This window comes from Phascolarctos cinereus, unplaced genomic scaffold, assembly GCF_003287225.1.
Source record: "Phascolarctos cinereus isolate Bilbo 61053 unplaced genomic scaffold, phaCin_HiC Scaffold_5;HRSCAF=322, whole genome shotgun sequence".
Taxonomy (NCBI): Eukaryota; Metazoa; Chordata; class Mammalia; order Diprotodontia; family Phascolarctidae; genus Phascolarctos; species Phascolarctos cinereus.
The window spans coordinates 263,610,108-263,630,838 of NW_027555958.1; the positions used below are offsets into that span (position 1 = coordinate 263,610,108).

The following is a 20,731-nucleotide window of genomic DNA, read 5'->3' on the forward strand; positions in this document are numbered from 1 at the left end:
GGTTAAAGCTCTGCTGGGCAGTGTTTATTGCCTTTGACTTGACTCTGCCTGCATTCAATGTTGAGAGTTTTTTCTTTCCTCTGGCATGTTGATTGCTTTTTTTTTTCCTCTCATGATTTTCTTTACTGCAGAGGCATCAAGAAGCCAGGAAGAAGTCTCTTTAAGATGTAAGGCAGGGTTCTGTGGAATGGCATCACATGGATGTGTGATTTCCATGATGAGGATGGAGCTGTGGGTCCATGTGTACCCATCCCTTTATTGTGTATGTGTGTGGGGGTGGAATGGGGGAGAGGGGTGCAGACTGTGACATGAATAGCAATAGAGAGCACTATAAAAGGTTGTCTTTTTTGGCATTCTGGAATTCAGCTCATGCTAAAATTTAGGGTCTCTTCCTGCAACATTCTTCATTCAGCAGATAAAGATAATGGATTGTATTTATCACTGTATAACTATATTTAGAATTTTTAGTCACAGTGCACTTGTTTTTAAGCAGATGAAGGAGATGCTCTGCAGGAGATTATAGGATGATTGATTTGGAGCCATGAAGAACCTTAAGGCCATTTAATGCAATCCCTCTCACTTTACAAATCATGAAATTAAGATTTGGCTCTCCAAGAAATGACTTGCCCATGGCTGCATAGGTAGCAAGTGGCAGAGCTAGGATTTGAACACAGATCTTCTCTAATGTTGATTCGTAATGGTTATTCTCTCCATTTCGCATGTTCAAGGAGGGAAGTCAAGAGACTTACCCATAGGCCCAAAGAGCTGGGATTCAAATTGCTCTTCTGATTCAATATCCACTGTTCTTTTCATTTCTCCATGGTTCCTTCAAACACTTGTACACCCACCCCATGTATAATATGTGCTATATATTCTAGAGGATTGCTTCTGGGTCCCTGTTTCAAAGGAAGCCTGAAATTTTCTCCAAAGGATTCCTGCCATTGCAAGGGTATTCCTACTAGAATTACAAACTCACCCAATAGGGCAGGTAGGCTCAGCTAGAGACACAAACAAACAAGACCATGTAAAGCTCTGAACAAGGGTGAGGTTTCTAAGCCAGCAGGCCGACCTTATCTGATGAACCTGCACTCCTTAGTTGTTGTTGGATCATTTTTCAGTCTTCATCTGGCCTGGTGCTATTGTTTAGTCTGTGGTTTGGGTCCGAATCTTTGTGACCTCATTTGGGGTCTTCTTGGCAGAGATACTGGAGTGGTTCGCCATTTTCTTCTCCACTTCATTTACAGATGAGGAAACTAATAAGGCAAACAAGATTAGGAGACTTGTCCAGGGTCACACAGCTAGTATCTGATGCTGGATTTTCACTCAGGTCCTCTTGACTCCAGGCCTGCCTGGCACTTTATCCACTACACCACTGACAAAAGAATTTTAAACGTAGTCTGGACTGCACTGGTCTCTAACCTATTGGTCGCTGGAGCTGAACAAAGCAGGCTAGAGGCAGGTGAGTCAGAAGTCAAATAGTTCAATTTCAGAGTGATGAAAATGCTTGCAAGCTCTATACTCAGGACTAGGAGGGCTTTCTTTAGCCATACCATTCAGTTGTGGAGTTTGATCCAAGTACATCCCCAGCCTCCTCTATAACTTATAAACCTATAGATGAACAAACCAAAGAAAACTGAATACCATGAGGAAATACCTTGGTTTGAGAGATGCTCAAAGGATAAAGCCTAAAGAGGATAGTCTCCCACAATACCAGAGTAGTTTCTGATCCCAGCACTAATGGGGAAGGAACTCTAGATGAAGACTACAGCAAGAAGAGGACCAGAAGTCCTTGATGAGGAAGCCCATAGCAGAGCCCCAAAGTCCCTTGAAGAACTAATCAAGGCTATTCAACTATACCTAGGACTGGGTAAACCCTGCCCTACAGGATTCAGTTTCAGAGCTTGACCCAAACATAAACCCCTGTGAGCAAACCAAGAAAAATGACCAGTACAAGGAAATTCCAAGGTTTGAGGGACACCCAGGAGGCATCTCAACCCCAAGAGGATAGAGATCTCAAAAGTCTTCAAAGAAAAAAAAATGCCCAGATCCATAACCTCCCTTTTACCAGACTTTATCCTAGAGAACCATACCCAGCCAAGCCCCTTGAATAGAGCCATTTCCCCTGTTTGAGCATGTTACTTGAAGACCTGTCTTTAAGAAACATAATCAGACTCGCTGAGAAACTGAAAATATATAATGAAATTATATATTATTATGTATATACATATATACATACCTATCTACATCTATATCTATCCGTGTGTGTGTGTGTGTGTGTGTAGAAAAGAACACTACATTTTCAGTCAGAGGATTCAAATCCTGAGTTTGCTACTTATTACCTATGTAACCTTTATGCTCCTCTTTGTTCTGATCCATAAAAAGAGGAAACTTGACTAGATGATTGCTAATGGCCCTATTGAACTCTGAATTTTATGATATAATATGAGTCTTATACTGCTCCTCCCTGTCAATTCTACCTCTGTAATATCTTTAATATCCTTTCCTTCTTCCCTCTGACACTGTCACCACCTGGTGAAAGTCCTTATCACCTCACACATGGACTATTAGCCTTCTGATTGGTCTCACTGCCTTGTCTCTCCCTATTTCAGTCCGTTCTCCATTCAGTCATCAAATTAATCTTCTTAAAGGGCCAGTTTGGCTAGGCCACCCCTTACTCAATGAATTCCAGTGGTTTCCTATAACCACCATACCATAAATGTTAAATCCTCTGTTTGCTGTTCAAAGCTTCATAACCCAGCCTTCTCCTACCTTTCCCATTTTCTTACACCTTCCTCACCCCCACATACATCCAGTGACACTGACCTCCTTGCTATTTGCAGACAACATACTATATCTCCCTACTTCAGGCATTTTTATCAGCTGTCCCTCATTCTTTGATTTCTCTCCCCCTTTCATCTGTACTTCCTTCTTGGCTTCCCTGGATTCCTTTACATCCCTGCTTAAAATCCCACCTTCTGTAAGAAGCCTCTCCTGATTCCCCCTTAATGCTACAACTTTCCCTCATTTAATTATCTATAATTTGGCCATCTATCATACACACACGCACACACACCTCTGTGTGTGTGTGTGCTGTCTTGTTTATGTATATTTTTTACATGCTGTCTCCCTCATTAGACTGCACTCTTGAAGGTGAGGGACTGGTTTTTGTTTATTGCCTTACTTTATATCCCTGGCACTTGAGTTCTTATTGTCTCCCACCCCATTTCTCTTTTAATTAACATTTGTATTCTTAACATGGGTTACATGGATAGATTTCAAGGAGTCTGTGAAAAAGGGAAAAATTACGTGTTTATTTTCCCCAGCCTCTCACTCAAATTGAGAATTTCCTTCAATTAATTAAAAACATTATACTGAGACTTCCAAAGAGGTCCTTGACACACACAAAAAATTAAGAACCACTATTTTAGGAGATGATTTCACCTCACTGTGAATATTGGATCAAAATCCCTTTTAACCTTTTCTTCAGACACATTCTTCATTAGTTAACTGCTCTTTTTCTTCTTGATAGACAGATTTCTTGCTTCATAGAATCTCTTTTCTGCCCAATTATCCTTTTGCCTCTGGGCCTCTCTTGTATTACCTTTCCTTCTTTCCAGGAATGCCCTTCTTTAAACACTCCCTTCCTTAATCTACTTTAAAAGACCTCCCCAAATGCCATCTTCCCCTCCAAGCCTTAACAGTTTACTGCAATGTAGCTATTCCTCCAGTAGAATAGCATAATTTGAGTGGGGGTGAGTATGAACAAATACTCTCAGCCCACCTTGGCACATGAGGGGATGTGGAAAAGGGCCAATTGGGCACAGTGCCCATCAGTCTGTCATTGCTAATTCCAGTGTGAAGAATCTGACCTGATGGAGGTCTGTCATTCTGTTTCAGGTAGCCTGCTTCCAGTTATTTTATTGCTGTTAATTTATTGTTGAACTTAAACTCCTGGAAGGAAAAATCCAAATCCTCTCACCCTCTGAAGTTCATAAGATCTTTAGAGCTGAAAAGCTCTCCTCTCGTCCAGTGATTTCTTCTTGGGGGCTTGCTGCAACATTCCCCACTAAACTAGTAGATGCTCAAATTTCTGATTCCAATTAGCTTACTGACTTTATATAAGCTCCACAGGGCATGACCAAGTTCCTCAGCCAATCTGAACAACTTTCTTCTGTGGTGCCATTCATCCAATGACCTTCAAAGACAAGTTAATTGACCCAGGACTTTTTTGTACTTTGGGTGATTGATTGAATTTAATTTAGTGTCTAAGGCTTGTTCATACCTATCACAATCAAGATGTTCTCACTTGGTTAAACTATCAAGGCATAGCATCTTATCACTTACATTTGGGTGGAGGGGATGTAGTAATTCTCCACCATGGACACACCTCTCCTCCATATAAAAATATGTACATAAACAGTGGTGTAAAGCTCAAATCAGATAATATATGCAAAGCACTTTGCAAACTTTAAAGGCTATTTTTATTCTTATTCTTATTCTTATTCTTATTATTCTTATTATTAGTCTTTAGTCATGAGGCCTCCAATCTGGTGATGACTTCCTATCCCAAACCCTATACTGCACTCTTCCTGCTGAACTCAAGCAGTGTTTATAGGGCAACACAGGGATGTGATGGTAAATATTTAACTATGGGCTTTCTGGAAAAAGAATTGTATGTACTAGTACTTTTAAGTAACTGTTGTTTAATCTGTACTATTAACACTTTAAGTCTAGGATAATCAACAAAACCATAAATCAAACTCTGAATTGTATCAATTTCTGATTTCTGAGGACTAAGTGCTCATATTGAAAATTTAACAATGATTTTTCAATATAGTTAGCAACTAGAAGCATCAAGAAAGTCATCATATAGAAGGAGTCAGTTGAACTGAGATTTGAAGGAAATGATTTTCGGATATAGAGATGAAGACACATTTTAAGCACTGGGGACGGGCTGTATATAAAGGCATGGAGACTGGAGAGGGATTGTCACAGCAAGAAGGTTAGTTTGGACCATAGAATACAAGATAAGGAGTAATGGTAAGAAGACTGGTTGGAGCCAGCTTGTGAAAGACTTTAAATACTAAGCAGAAGAATTGATATTTGAAGTTCAAGGTAATAAGAAAACCTGGAATTTATTGAACAGGGGGGTGGCATGGTCATTCTTGCGCTTTACGAAAATCATTTTGGCAGTTTTGTGAAGAAAGAAGTGTTTATTAATTTATTTCTGCCATCTCCTCAATCTATGTGGAAGAACATGTAGGATACTTTGGGTGGTGCTTAGCACAGAGCCAGTAATGCCAAACTAGAGAAAAGGCACTGTGGAATGTTGACAACAGGACAAGTCCAGGGTCTGGAGTTAGAGAAGAGATCTAACAGAGATGTGCAGAAGATGTCATTTCACAGCTCTGAAAACTGAGGCCCAGAGACAATGTGACTTTCCCAAGTAAAAGGTAGAACAACACCCCTCTCAAGCCAAACATATGCCTGCTTTCTTGCTAAATTTGGGGAAACAGTAAAACTAGGCAAGCAAAGAGAGGTGAAAATAGACCCATGGAGCCAGGAGATCAGTTAATACATTTGAAAGATTCATAGGTAAGGGCAATTGAGGTAGCACATTGCAAAACCTGTGTGACTAGTGTAGGTGGGGAAGATGGAATGGATTGAAAGGTCCAGGGGGGAAATGTAGACAGGAAGGTGTCAGCAGGTAGCACATTTCCAAAGTAAGGAGGACAAATTTAAGGGTGTGGGAGCTGAGCTCACACAGGAAAGATGGAGAAGTAAAAGAGGGCTAAATAAGCAAGGATCCAAGAGGCATCAGGGAACCAGACTGGTATCAAAAGTCACACAAAGGTTCAGGGACTGTCACACTTGGGAAGATGGGACAAGAGTTCTGGGCAGCATCATCTAAGACTAATCCCTGAAAGGACTGGGTAGTAAGAGTTCAATGCAGTCTAAAGGAACATTGAGGCAACTGCAGGTGGAATTGGTGACCCTGATCCTGCTCTCTGTCCTTCCTTTATGGTCTCCAATTAGTTTTGGTGGACAAGGACTGGCAGCAAGAGAAGGTAGAGTTTTCAGGTTCCTGTTAATGGCAGTATAGAGAGCTAGGCTTTCTAAGGAGTTCAAGTAGTTCAATCCATCCACTAGTTCAGACCAGCATTTATAATTCACAAAGTGGTAGATCATTAAAAATGGAAGGAACTATAAAGGGCCTATGTTCCAACTTGCCTATATGAAAATGGAGGCCTGGAGAGATGTATATTTGCTATTTGGTTGGGAACATAGCTGTATATTTTTAAAACTGAGGCCTAGATAGCATATCTGCTATTTGGATAGACCATAGTTATATATTTTAGATTAGGAATCTTAATTATTACCAAAGGTGACCTGAAATATGATTTTGAGGGATGTGTAAAAGAAGTTTATAATTCTGCCCTCCTGTTTGTCTTTTCTTCCTCTATTTCTGCTGACTTTACCTACAGTTGCCTATTGTCTTATTCTTATTCCAATCTGTCACCTAATTTCCATTAAAGTGTCAAAGTAGGAATTAAATTTTAAAAATGAAACGCTTTACAGACCTAAAGTTATAATGGTGGGATGATGGGAATGGGATTCAGAATCTAGGTTTGAATTTGTGTTCTTCAGCTAAATGGCACAATAGGTAGAGTTTTGGGCCTGGAGTCAGGAAGACCTGAGTTCAAATCTAGCCTCAGACACTTACTGCTTGACCCTGACCCTGAGCAAGTCAGTTAATCTCTGTCTGTCTGGGTTTCCTCATCTATAAAATAAGAATAGTAGCACCTACCTCCCAGGATTATTGTGAAGATCAAATGTGATAATATTTGTAAAACGTTTTGCAAACCTGAAAGTGCTATGTAAATGCTAGCTATTATTATTGTGTAACCTTGGGCAATTTGCTTCATATTTCTGAAATGCGAGGAGCTCACTTTCAGCACTAAATCACATAAGCCCATTGATACTTTAGGTTGAGGAGATTACCTGTTATGTAGAAGACAGCACCAGCATAGGGTAGGGGGAATCCACCCTGCTTCCTTTCCTTTCTTTCCACAACTTCATTTCAGCCAGAAGCTTTTTCGTTTCATTTCATTTATTTATTTATTTTGTCTCTGCAGACCACCTTATGCTGATTTAGTTTCTAGTGGAGAGGGGGCAGGAAAATTAGCTATATAATATATATATATTATATATATATATATATATATATATATATATATATATATATATATATATATATATATAGTCTTAGCAAACTGTTCCTCTTCTCTCCCCTCTCCTTCCCTTACCCTCCCCCAAGCCCAACCCAACCTCAGGAGGGAGGGAGGTTGTAAATGAAGACTTATTGGGCTCCTGCTGAAAGATTGATGATCACAGGGAAACCATCCTATTTGTTTCCCAGTCTTTGTGTTCTATGCTATGACTGTGGCTCTGAAAGAATGTGGGTGTGTAAGTACAACACTGAAACCTGAGCTTCTGGGAGAAAGAAAAGACCTGCAGAGAGAGAACCCAGGGCTTTATTTGATGATCCTACAAATCAGAGTCTTGCCAGTCTCAATTTCATTCAGCTTCTCTCCTTTCCCCTACCCTGCTCTATGAAATGTACTTCTAGGGAAAGGAGCCCTGGCTGTCTGTAATACGTTGTTGGGAAAACCCCAACAAGGCAACACTGGTGGGTCCATAGCAATGACTGCAAATGAATGACTTGTTTCCTCAAGTAGCCTGCTGGTCTCTTGTTGGGTGGGAGCGAGAAGGGAATTGTTTCAGCTTATGGTGGATGTGTCTCAGTGGTGTTCCTTGGTGGGAAATAAACAGCATGGTTTGGCTAGAGCAAACTCCATTTCTGAGCCAGCAGGAGGACAGGTCAGAGATGTCCCTGCTGGCCATCAACTGATGGCAAAGGGCCAGAAGCTGGACTTGTGAGAGTAAGGATACCCCAAAGTGGGACTGCAATTGTCCCTAGGGCAGGAGTACAAGTTGTACGTGTATTGATATGTATCTTTTTGTCTTTCTCTATCCTCTCATCCCATTATTCCCTCTCCCTTCTCATTTCCCTCCTCTTGCCTCTAAATCTGTCTTGTGTTTGTAGGATTGTAGATTTGGAGATGGAAAGGACCTTAGAGACCATCCATTCATATGACCTCATTTTAAAGATTAGGAAACTGGATCCAGGAGAGATCAATTGACTTGCCCAGTCACACAGATATTAAGCATTTTAAATGACTTGCCCAAGGTCTCAGAGTAGAACAAGGTGGAGGAACTGTGATTCAAACTCAGGTCCAGTGATGGTGATTCCTCCAAGTTCAACCCTCTCTCCACTATATGATTCTACTGTATTATCTGTCCCTGTTACTTTTAGGGGAAGGGTAGGGTGGAGACATTTTTAGAATTTGTTCCAACTTAGCAGACCCCAGGCTCTTTTATTTAAATGTTTTGTGTGATTTTTTTTTCTGTTTGTTTTGCTTTTTTTTGCATTGGGCTAGGGGGTGGGGTAGGAATAGACTGGATAAGTATTTGTCAATTGAGGAAGAAAAATAAAGTGAATTTTATGACTTCACTGCTGTATGCACAGATGTTTCCTCCTTTTGCTCCCCCCATTTGGTGAGATCTTCCTGAAGTTTGCAGATGGGAAGTGGGGCACTGTTTAGCAAACCTGGACTTGATATGGGTTACCAAACTCTGGGGGTCAAGGGTCACCCTAAGGCAGAGCAGACACCCAGGGTAGCACAATAGTGGCAGGCAGCCCCAGCCCCGGCATTCTGGGAGAATAATGATAATCTCACCTATCGAAAGCACTTGAGGGCTTATATAGTGCTTTCCACACAACAAACCTTGGAAAAGGAGATCTGGAATTCTAGTGATCACATCGCTAAGCCTCCTTCCATTAGATTTGGAATTAGAACATATAGGTTTGAGTCCCTGCTCTGATCTTTCTAGCTGTGTAACCCCATAGGTAAGTTACTTATTTTCTCTGAATCTCAGTTTCTTCATTTGCACATTGAGGATAATGATCCTTACATTACCCTTCCTCATAGGACTGTGGGGAAAGCACTTTGCAAAACTTGAGCGTTAACACAAATGTGGGTTGTGACCATCAGCATGGTAATCATCACCTTCGATCACAAAGCCTTGCATTTCTACAGCAATGCTTTGCCTTCTGTTATCACATTTTATCCTAACTTCATTTTAGTCTCCTCTTGGATTATCCAGAGATAAAAATTCAGGCTGTAGTCACTGGTTACCAAATGCCCAGGGGAGCCCCAAGAAGCTCAGTATCCTAGGAGAACCAATAGACTAGGAGTCTCCATAGGCTTTAGGAAATATGCTGAAAAATAAATTTAGACTGTGGACTCTTTGCAGTGGGGAGCACATATACTGGAGTAGAGAATATGATGGAAACCATATGCCATGTAGGACTAGGCATACTGGGGAAGTACCACAAAATATATGGGTCTATCTATGAATACTGGTGGATTATGTATAATGGGAACTGTTTACATTACACAAGTGAGAGATCATGTACACCAGATAATTACAAAACCAGGAGGCCTTGGTGTTGGGGTGAAGGATAGGAAAGACAACTTAATCCTTCCCCCTCTAGCTATAGTCCTATTTTTCTCCTTTCATCAAATTTCTCAATTCAAATGAATAATTGACATTCTCTGACTCCATTTCCTCACCGCCCATGAAGCCCTTAAGTGTCTGAAATCTGGTTTCTACTCTACCACTCCACTGAACCAGCTCCCTCTAAAATCCTCTTTATTAAAGCACTGGCAGTTTCTCAGCCTTTATTGTTATGGACTTCTCAACAGTATTTGACACCCCTTCTTTCTTAACAACCACTTATTCGGTTGCTTTCATATTCTACTCCCCCGGTTGCCTTTCTTCTATGTTTCTGACCTCTCTCGGGGACTCTTCTTCCTTTTCACATCTCCTGCATAGGTGTATCCATTCTCAAGGTTCGATCCTTGGCCCTTTGTTCTTCTCTCTCTCTTCACAAATCTTACCTTGTCCCTCTCTATGCAGATGGCTCCCTTCAGCCTCAGTTGCTCTCTCAGAGTTCCTATCCTGCTACCTCCAATGGCAGCTACTGATTGGTTAGTTACACTTGGATATACACTTGTCTACTCAAATTCACTGTACTTAAACCAAAACAATATTATTCCCCTCCAGACTTCCCATTTTTGGTTAGTAGTGGTGACATTCTCCCAGTCAACCTTGAAGACTGGAAACCTTAGAGTCCTTTTTTACTTCATTCATTCATTTATATCACTCTCCTCTTCCATTCAGTATCTTCCTTTCCTTTCCAATTGCCACCACACCAATTGAGGACTTTGTAACCTTCTTCCTGGACCAATGTCTACCAGATGCCTGCCAGTCTCTTCTCCAAATCATTTTCCACAGGCTAGCTGAGGTTCAACCTAGTTTGGTCTGCAAGGTCCTCTATAATCTGACTTGAACTCACCTTTCTAGGGTATCTCTCATTACTCTGCTAATCCATGAACACACTTGGTGCTTATCCAAGATATCCTATTCCTTCTCTCCCTGCCCCCCTACCCCCCACTTCATTTCCATTTTAAAAAAATAAATTTATATGTTGATTTTAGTTTTCAACATTGACTTTTTTAAGATTTTGAGTTCTAAATTTTTTTCTTCCTTCCTCCTTCCACCCTGCCCCCCCCCAATACAGCAAGCAATTTGATATAGGCTCTACATGTACAATCATATTAAACATATTTCCACATTAGTAATGTGGTGAAAGAAGAATCAGAACAAAAGGGAAAAACCATAACACAAGTCATTCCCCCCGCTGATAAATGATCGAAGGATATGAACAGGCAGTTTTCAGATGAAGAAATTAAAGCTATCTATAGTCATATAAAAATGCTGTAAGTCACTGTTGATTTGAGAAATGCAAATTAAAACAACTCTGAGGTACCACATCACATCTATCAGATTGGCTAATACAGTGTTGATAAGAATATTGATTAATTGATAAATGAAAAATCAATAAATGTTGGAGATGTGGGAAAATTGGAACACTAATGGAATTGTGAGTTGATGGAGTTGTGAACTGATCCAACCACTCTGGAGAGCAATTTGGAACTATGCCCAAAGAGCTATAAAACTGTGCTTTGATCCAGCAATACCATTACTAGATCTATCCTGAAGAAATCATAAAAAATAGAAAAGAACCCACATATACAAAACTATTTATAGCAGCCCTTTTTGTAGTGGGCAAGAATTGGAAATTGAGGGGGTACCCATCAACTGGGGAATGGCTGAACAAGTTGTGGTATATGAACGTAATGGAATAATATTGTTCTATAAGAAATGATGAGCAGGTGGATTTCAGGAAAACCTGGAAAGAGTTACATAACTAATGCTGCGTGAAGTGAGCAGAACCAGGTTAGAACACTGTACACAGTAACAGCAACATGATGCGATGACCAACTTTGATAGACTTGGCTCTTCTCAGCAACACAGTGATCTAAGACAATTCCAAAAGACTCATGATGGAAAATGCTATCCACATCCAGAAAAAGAATTGTGGAGTCTGAATACAGATCAAAGCATACAATATTGACTTTTTTGTTTGTTTTTTTCTCATGTTTTTTTTTCGCACTTGATTTCCTTGTTATTTCCACCTGTGGAAATTCTTCTTCTTCTTTACAATTATCTCAATCCTACCTTCTCCAAGAATGTTCTGATACCACCCCTAACCAAGGATCTTTTACTCCTCTGAATTCTGGAAAATCTTATGGCATTGGTCCTTTGGTTCTCATTGTTGGTACAGTGAACTCTCCATGAGGAAACTCTTTCTAACAGTAGCTAGGTAGATAGTGGATCTAAGCTTAACTGTCTCTAGCTGGATGATGCAGTGGATAGAAAGCTGGGCTTGTAGTCAGGAAGACCTGAATTCAAATCCTGACTCAGATACTTAGCAGCTATGTGGCTCTGGGCAAGTCACTATATTTCTGTCTGCATTAGTTTCCTCAGCTGTAAAATGGGGAAAATAATAACACCTATCTCCCTCAGTTGTTGAGGATAAAGTAAGGTAACTAGTATTTGTTAAGTGCATAGCAGTGAGTGCCTAGCACATAGTAAATGCTTATTAAAGTCTTCCTTTCCTTCTTCATTTCTTCCTTCCATCTTTTCCTCCTTTACTCCCTCCCTCCCTTGTTTCATATGGTATTATTCCCTGCCCCAAGTCAAGACCTGTGATTTCACTGGTATTGGACACTCTTTGGTAAAGACTCTTCATATCCACACATAGATGGTTGTCTGAGACATTGAGAGATTACGTGACTCGCCCAAGGTTACATAGCCAATGTTTGCATGTGAGGGTTTCTGACTTCAAGGTCAGTTCTCTATCCACTGTGCCACTATTTCTCAGCACATGGTTCATTGTGTTTTTGTCCTCTTCTCTCTTCAGGTTTATTTTAAGCTCTTCTAGGGTAAGGATTATGAATTACACTTTGTTCTATCATGGGGCAGTACGGGGTCTTACATGAAAAGTATTTGTAAACCTTTAGGTGCTCTCTGAATGTGATTGAGGAGGGGGTGGTGCTTAGTATTTATTAAACTGACTTTTGGACCATTCAAGAAGATAATATTCTCAGACCACACTCCCAGGTAATAATGTTCATTTGGGTACCAAATTCCAGGAGACTCTGCAATGGAATAAGCTTCCCATTTATTACTGATGTACTTTGGACATATCAGTCATTTTTCGGCATACACACTCCTCCGACAAACACCTTGACCTCCCTTTCCTCACCAAAAAACTCCAATAACTACAGCCAATAATAATAATTAAACAAAACTACCTAATATGAAGTTTTCCATACTAATAATAATTGCAAGACACTTGTAATCAGTCTACAGAGAACAACAGATAATTCATAATGAAGCTTCTTTGGGTGCCTAACTAGACACATTTCAATAGACCTGAATTAAGGAATAGTAGCTAGAGGATGTAGTTCTTGTTGGTCAGATTTAACTTCATAAAACTGGAAAATTCAGGCTGGTAGAATTTTATGTTAGTCTAATGGATGTTGATTACAGGTTTGCTGTTGTGTTCTACATATAAATTCAGATCCATATTGAAATTTGCCTATTTATAGATAAATAAACAGGGTAGAAACCCATTTAGTGTCATTTATAACCAATGATAATGTTAAATCTTTTAGTAAAGTAAATGTCAAGAGACCAGAGAAATGAACCTATTAGAATAAATACTTTGTGACAATTAGGAATTAGAGATTAGATTATATAACTTCAAAGAAAGAAAATATTAGCATAAACAGATTTTCCAAGATAAGGAAGGATGAATTTTATTTAATTCAAGTTATAGCATTTCTCTTAAAGATTCTGAAAGACCTAGAAAAGTTTCTGCCTTTTGGTTTGAATAGACAGAAGGCTTTGGTAGTTTAACTTTATCTGTTCTCTATGTAACTAGAAATGATGATGATGATGATGATGATGATGATGATGATGATGATGATGATGATGGCAGCTAGCATTTGCATCCAGCTTACTATGTGCCAGGAACTATGCTAAGTGCTTTATAAAGATCACATTTGATCCTCACAGCAATCCTTGGAGGGAGGAAGGGAGGGAGGAAGGTGCTATTATTATCCTGATTTAACAGAGAAGGTAATTGAGGAAGAAAGAGGTGAAGTAACTTTACCAGGGTCACACAGCTAGATAGTATCTGAAGTCAAATTTGGGGGGCAGGCAGGTGGTGCAGTGGATAGAGTACCAGCCCTGGAATCAGGAGGACCTGAGTTCAAATCTGGCCTCAGATACATAACACTTACTAGCTGTGTGACCCTGGGCAAGTCACTTAACCCCATTGCCTAGCCAAAAATAAAATAAAATGAAGTCAAATTTGAACTTGGATCCACCTGACTCCAGGTCTAGCATTCTGTCCACTGTGCCACCTATCTTCCCCTCACTGACAGATTTTGTTTGTTTGTTTTTTAGTTTTAGTCCTGAATCTCACTGACTAATGGGATTTATCTCCTCTTTTCTTTTGGGGGGTATGATAGGAGATGGTGGGAGGAATAGACCTCTGATTTTATTGATATAGAGAACTCCCAGTGAAGAAACTGTACTAGCAGCAAGGTAAAATAGTGAGTAAGATACTGGACTTGGAATTAATAAGACCTGAGTTCAAATCTAGTCTCAGACACTAGACTCACACAGACAGCTGTGTGACCCTGGGGAAGCCATTTCTTTCTGCCTTACTTTACTCAGTTGTAAAATAGCACTTATCTCTTGGGTTTGTTATGAAGGTAAAATGAGATAATATGTGTAATGCTATCATAAATTTTATTATTGTTATTATTATTACCACCAATGCAGATCAAAGATACTTACTTTGTAGCATATAGTTTTAGAGAGTTGTCTATGGCTCTAAGAAATTAAGTGGCTTGCTTTAGGTGATAACCAATATGTATTAGAAGCAGGATTTGAATCCAGATTTTCCTGCTCTCTGTCCACTTCATCACATTATTATTAAAAAAAAAAAACAATCCCTTTAAGATGTTCCTCTGGGTTTTATGTGATTGCCCATGTATAACCTATATTAGATTGCTTGCCATCTTGGGGCGGGGGAGATTATAAAAAATGAATTTCGATAATTGTCTTTACGTGCAATTTGAAAAAATAAAATACTAATAAAAAAAAAAGTCCCCTGGACAGTGTAACTCTAACTCCACTAAACGTTGACGTTCAAGACTGAATGTTGAAGTTCTGATGGTTTAGATATAAAATTATACTTGTAATGGGGATAAAGACAGAGAGGCAGAGAGAGGTTAGTAGGGTCTAGCACCTTGGTGAGGTCACATCCAGTCTCAGGATCAAGAACTCATTTAAGTCCTGGTGATTAGGTTCTGAGGAACTAACTCAACCTAACCAAATGTACAAGAGACTGATAAAGCTTAATTCCTAGTTATTAATTTTTGCTGAAGAATATAACTTCTAAACAGATTATCTTAGTGTTGGACAACCAAATTAAGGCCAAAAGTATTGTTGGTTGAGAGTTATAGAATACACACACACAAAATCAGAGATCACCTAGTGAGATTGAGGTCATAATAGAGCCATCAAGCTCTAGGAGCTGCATAGGAGACATGAGATTGTTTTGATTTCTCTTCTTTAGGCCCTTTAATGCTGAATTCTGGTGGTTCAGGAATATGAATGTGTGTGTGTGTGTGTGTACGCGTGCGCATGTGTGAGTGCGAGCCGTACTTCAAAGGGTTTACTGGTAAGTGTTTTACAAACAGCTGGGGGTGGGGGGAGAACTTCATACATAGCTTTGAATTTAATCTGCATGAATATTTTCTCTGTCACTTTCTTAAGTGTACACAGTCAGCAAAACATTGAATCAAGCCTTGATTTGTAGTGTTTGCTGGTTCCCCAGGTGTGAATGGTTACACTGAAAATGTCACCATAAGCTGTTGGACCTGGCTCCAGTACACCCCTGTATTACACCAGATTACTTGTGTGAACTGGACAAGATCCTTCAAGTGAACAGTGCTAGAGAAACACTGAAATCTGTTTTTTAAAAATTTGTGAACCCTGCCCCTATCTGTGTTTGCAAACCTTAGTTCAGAGATACTAAATTCATTAGATCAAGGTGGGACAGTGGACCTGTCCTGGACCTGGAATCAAGAAGACTTGAGTTCAAATTAGGTCTCAGACACTTAGTAGTCTGTGTGACCGTGGGCACATTTAACTTCCATCTGCCTCAGTTTTCCCATCTGTAAAATGGGAGCAAAAATAGCACCTACATTGCAGGGGTGATGGGAGGATCAAATAAGATAATACTATATATGTAAACCTTAAAGAGCTATGTAAATGTTAGCCTTACTTACCTTATTCTATAGAAGGTGTTTTCAGGTTTTACTAAAACGTTGCAGCCCAAAAGGACCTTAAGGATCTAGTCCAGTCCCCTCATTTTACAGACAAGGACAGTGAAGACTTGTTTAAGAGTGGTGGCAGCAGCTGCAATACTGTCATCTCCAGATTTGTTTTTAAAGCTCTTTAATCCAGAGACACCTGTTGATTTGGAATAGGCTACATTAAAAAAGCTCTTGACCTGCTTCGTCCCTGGTTGGCTGTGGTGCCTAAAATTTCTGTCGCCCATTTGGCGCTGAATCTTTAGAGAACTTAGGTAAAAAATGCACTTTTTATCTAAGGGGGTGATACGTTGTCACCAATCAGCTTACTGAATTAACTGTCAGTTTGAAAGAGATTGCACTGTGGGAAGGAGGAGGAGAATTTGTGATGGGTTGAGAGAGCTCTGGAAAGTGGCAGAGTATGCAGTACTGCCCAAGATGAGAAGGCCTACATGAGGACTTGTAGTGCAGATCCTGAGCCACTGGGATTCAGCATGACAGTGCATAGAGGTGAGGAAGCAAGACTATTTCAAAATAGTGCCAAGGCCAATCCCCAGGAAAAAGCAGTGGCTATAGCAGCCAGTTAGAGATGAGGGAGAAAGACTTTCCATGAGTCATAGAAGCATAGATTTAAACAGTCAACCTACGAACTTTTTTTTTGGGGGGGGGGAGGCAATTGGGGTTAAGTGACTTGCCCAGAGTCACACAGCTAGGAAATATTATATGTTTGAGGCTGGATTTGAAATGAGGTCCTCCTGACTCCAGGGCTGGTGCTCTATTCACTGTGCCACCTCGCTGCCCTTGAACATTTTTTTAGGATACTACTATATGTTAGGCACTGTGCTAATGTGGGATACAATGGGCATTGTTATATGCAAAAAGACAGTTTCTGCTTCTGAGAAGCTTATACAGTCTAACAGGGAAGATGATATATATTTTTTTAAAAAAGCTGGAAAAGGAAGATGGGGAGAAGGTTACCTTGCTGGGAGCTTGATGAAATCCTGTGGCAGGATGGGAAATGAGGAGGTGTGAATTTCAGAGTTGATTTCGTCTTGCAAAATGATGAATTTCTATAGATCATAAAGTGAAATTTCTATAGGTCCATGATCTATAGGTCAGTAGGTGGAAGATGATGAGGTGAATTTCCAGTGCCTTTCTTAAATGGCAAAAGATTAGGGAGGAGCTCTCCAATGTCCAGATTCCACCCTCTGTAGTTAGAGGGTGTATTTCAGAGTTGAACATGTATGAACAAGCTACATACAGGAGAAATAGGAAATAATTAACAGAGGGGAGGGGTTGGGAGAGGTTTCCTGTAGAAGATGGGCTTTTAGTTGAGACTTAAACGAAGTCAGGAAAGCCAGGAGGCAAATGTGAGTAGGGAGAGCATTCCAGACATAAGGGACAGCCAGAGAAAATATCAGGAGCTGAATAAGGAAGGGTCTTGTTCACAAAACAGCAAAGAAGCCAGTGAGGCAGTGACATGCACAAGGTCACTCAGCAAGTGAGGATTTGAGGCTGGAATTTGAAACCTGAGCTAAAGGACTCAATCTTAGTCCCCACAGAGGGATGTAACTTGTATCTTACCGAGAAGTCCAATTGTTTTGGAAAAGATTGCAGTCACAAGGCACAAGGTGTACCCTCAGTGCCCACTGGCATACTCCCTCACAAGAAATGATTTGGTGATACTGAGGAGAGAGAGTAAGGGCTCAGTCCAGGCAACACCTGTTTTCCAGCCAGACCCGAGCTGACCCAAGATAGTAATTATCCTGGAAACATATCATGCTTTGCTCTTTCTGGCTTGCAGTTTTGACTGCTGGGGCTGACAAAGGGCTGATTAGAAATTAAAAGCAAGCATTCCACTTTAGGACAGACAGGGCTGGGGAAGGGCCAAGGATTCTCTTCCCAAAGCACAGTGGACAAAGCAGCCTTTGTCCTAGGGCCTGGGGGTGGGAGGCCCAAGTGGTCAGTGGCACAGGCTTGATCATTGTATTCAGTGACCTAACCCAACTTTTTAAGCTGAGCAAAGGGGAAAAAAAAATATGCCTCCAGAAGCTTCACATCTGGAAAGTCCAGAATGAGTCGTTTGATTTCCTAACAAGAGTTGGAATAGATTTTGAAGGAACTGTGCAATGCATTTAATTCTCTGTGAAAAAAAAAGAAAAAACACGGTTAGAAAAGCCACAGAGACATCCTCTGTGGTTCACAGAGCCCTGACCCTGAGGAAGCCTCTTGCTTCATTTCCCTCAAATTGTGCTGTAGAGAAGGAAGCAAGTGGCCTGAGAAGTCAGTCTCTGCATGGGCTGAAGTCAGATGCCTGGGGATTCCAAACAAAACCAAGGTGCTTCTTTTCTCTGGGTCAGCAGTCACTTCTCACTGTCCTCTTATGGTAAGAAAGAGCTTGCTTTACCAAAATTATGTTGTTGTTTTTTTCTTTATTGTTATTGTTGCCAAAAGTACATGAATAATGGAAGGAGGCTAATTGAAGAAGAAGAAAAAAGCAATTCTCTCAAACCAGGGCTATTGTAGTTGAATGCCTTAAGTTTAAGAATTAAGCCTTCTCTAGCTAATAGGGCCACTGGTGGAGCTAAGCAGTGATACTGAAAATATAGAAGGGAGAAAGGGACTAAGAGAAAGATGGAGAGGAGGAGTTAAAAGGAGGTGTGTAATTTGAGAAATGGGGGAAAAAAAAGATTTTGTCCCATGCAACTCAATGATATAATAGCAGGCATTCCAACTTTACAGATGAGGAAATGGCAAGAAGCATTTCCAGAGGTTACAGACTGTTTAGAATGCCCAGCACAATATTATGTACAGAAAAATGCTTCATTCAGAGTTTTTGGTGTTGATAGAGATGATGGTAATGATGATGATAATTGCTGCTTGTCTGTATGAGAGTGTCTAAGAGTATGAGAGAAGCTCTAAGGTTGTTATTGCTTTACAATTTGTGTTTCTGGGACAGAGTGCTTTCCCCTGCCTCAGAGAGAGGGCCCCTTCTAACCCCAGTGCCTTTCTAGCATCACTTAAGTAGATATTTTCTGTGGCCAAGAAAGTTCCCTATTTCAGCTTTAGTCTTCACACAAGATGATTCTCTAGAGGCAGAATTGGTTAGTATTTAAAGAAAGAGTTTATAACAGTCAGTCAATAAGTAACACATTTATTGTGTGCCAGGCACTGTGCCAAGCTCTGAGAATATGAATAAGGAAAAAAGGTCCTGTCCTCAAGGAGTTCACATGCTAATTGGAGAGATACATGTAAATAATCAGGTACATGCATATAAAATACGTAAAGCAGAGTAGATGGAAGTTGAACTGAGAGGGGAAGGTGATACTAGGACCAAGAACCACTCCCCCCACACCACCAGAAGGTTTAGAGCCAAGTCTTGAAGGAAGACAGGGAAAGAAATAGAAGTGAGGGAGTAGAGCCTTCCTGGCATAGGGGACAATCCACCCAAAGCCTGTCAGTGGGAGATGGAGCATCCTATTCAAGGAGCAGAAAGCACCGCAGATTAAGTGCCCATTATCTGCTAAGGTGTGTAGGTACAGGAAATACAAGCTCCACAAGTTTATAGAGCACACACCCTAAAAATATAAAAAATGCCAAACAACTCATTACAGCCATACAATGCTATATGCATTTTATCATGAAGAGGGCTAGAGTGTTTGGACCTGGAGGTGGTTAGTCAAAGGCTTAGGAAGGAGGAGAGTTTGAGTGAGTAGGAGGTATTAGCAGAGAGAATAAGAAGAGGTTTGGGGCATGTCTAGTGTGAAGACTTAGTGCCTTGCATTGGGACTAATCAGAAGAAAGTCAGATGTTGAGGAATGTGATTAAGTTTGCATACCTGGAATGGAGAGTTCAAGATGATGAGAGTGCAAGGATAGTAGTGCAAACTGGTTAAAGTGCTTGTGAAGAAACTGTCAGGAGTTTGACTTTAACCTGAGATGTGAATGGAAGCCACTGGAGCTTTATGAATGGTAAGTTAAATCATCCAATCCTCTTGTTAATGTTGTTGGGTTAGAAAAGGAGGATTGGAGGCAGGAAACCTGTTTCATTTATTTTTGATTGCAATAGAGAGTGTGGGTATAGAGCACTGGATTTGGAGTAGGGAGATTTGGGTTTGTGTCTTACCCTAGAAGCCTAATAGCTGTGTGACCATATACATAGCTCAATCTCTCTTAACTTCAGTCTCTAAATCTGTAAAATGGAGATGATAACAAAGCTATGGGGAGGGGAAAGGTGAAGAGAGTGTTTTGCAAACCTGAAAGTGTTAGAATAAGAGTGGTAGTTCTTCCTAGGAGTCCAGGTGCCTAAGAAGCATCAGGGATTAGTGGGTTAAGTGCTGGGGCTTGAAATCAGAAAGGGTAGGGTCCAAATATCACACTTACTGTGTGACCCCTGAGCAGGTGACAACCTCCATGTGCCTTAGGAAATGACTTAGAAATGATCTACTAAATCAATCTGTATTTGTGGACAGACTCTTAAAACAGGAGCTGACCATCCTAAAGATAACATAGATTTTTGCCATGTTGAGGCAGCAGTGGTATAAGTGGATAGAAACAGACTTGGCCTTGGCTTCAGGAAGACCTGAGTTTAAATTTTACTCTAAACGCTATACTGGGTGACAAGTCATTTGACTTCTCACCTTCTTCATTTGCAACAGGGAGGTTATGTTGATAAATGAGATAATACTGTCTTTTGCAAACTTTCAAGTACCATGTGATGTTAAGCTTTTTATTGTTGTTTTTATTATTTTCACTATGTATTCTACCAAATGATTAGAACCTGCATGATGGTTATGCTATGGAAAT

At 40.3% G+C, this 20,731-nt stretch overlaps 1 protein-coding gene across 3 annotated transcripts in view; it reads left to right on the forward strand.

Annotated features, from left to right (window-relative positions):
* Positions 1 to 20,731, forward strand: part of GAS7 (growth arrest specific 7) — a 280,930-nt gene that overhangs the window by 111,915 nt on the left and 148,284 nt on the right. Inside the window, exon 1 of one of the 3 annotated variants that reach the window (XM_020965898.2) lies at positions 18,190 to 18,312. The exons of the other annotated variants lie outside the window; for them this stretch is intronic. Coding sequence (XP_020821557.1) covers positions 18,310 to 18,312 — 3 coding nt within the window. The 5' untranslated portion in view covers positions 18,190 to 18,309. Of the gene's footprint in view, positions 1 to 18,189; positions 18,313 to 20,731 lie in introns of those variants that run through there. 3 annotated transcript variants of the gene reach the window in all.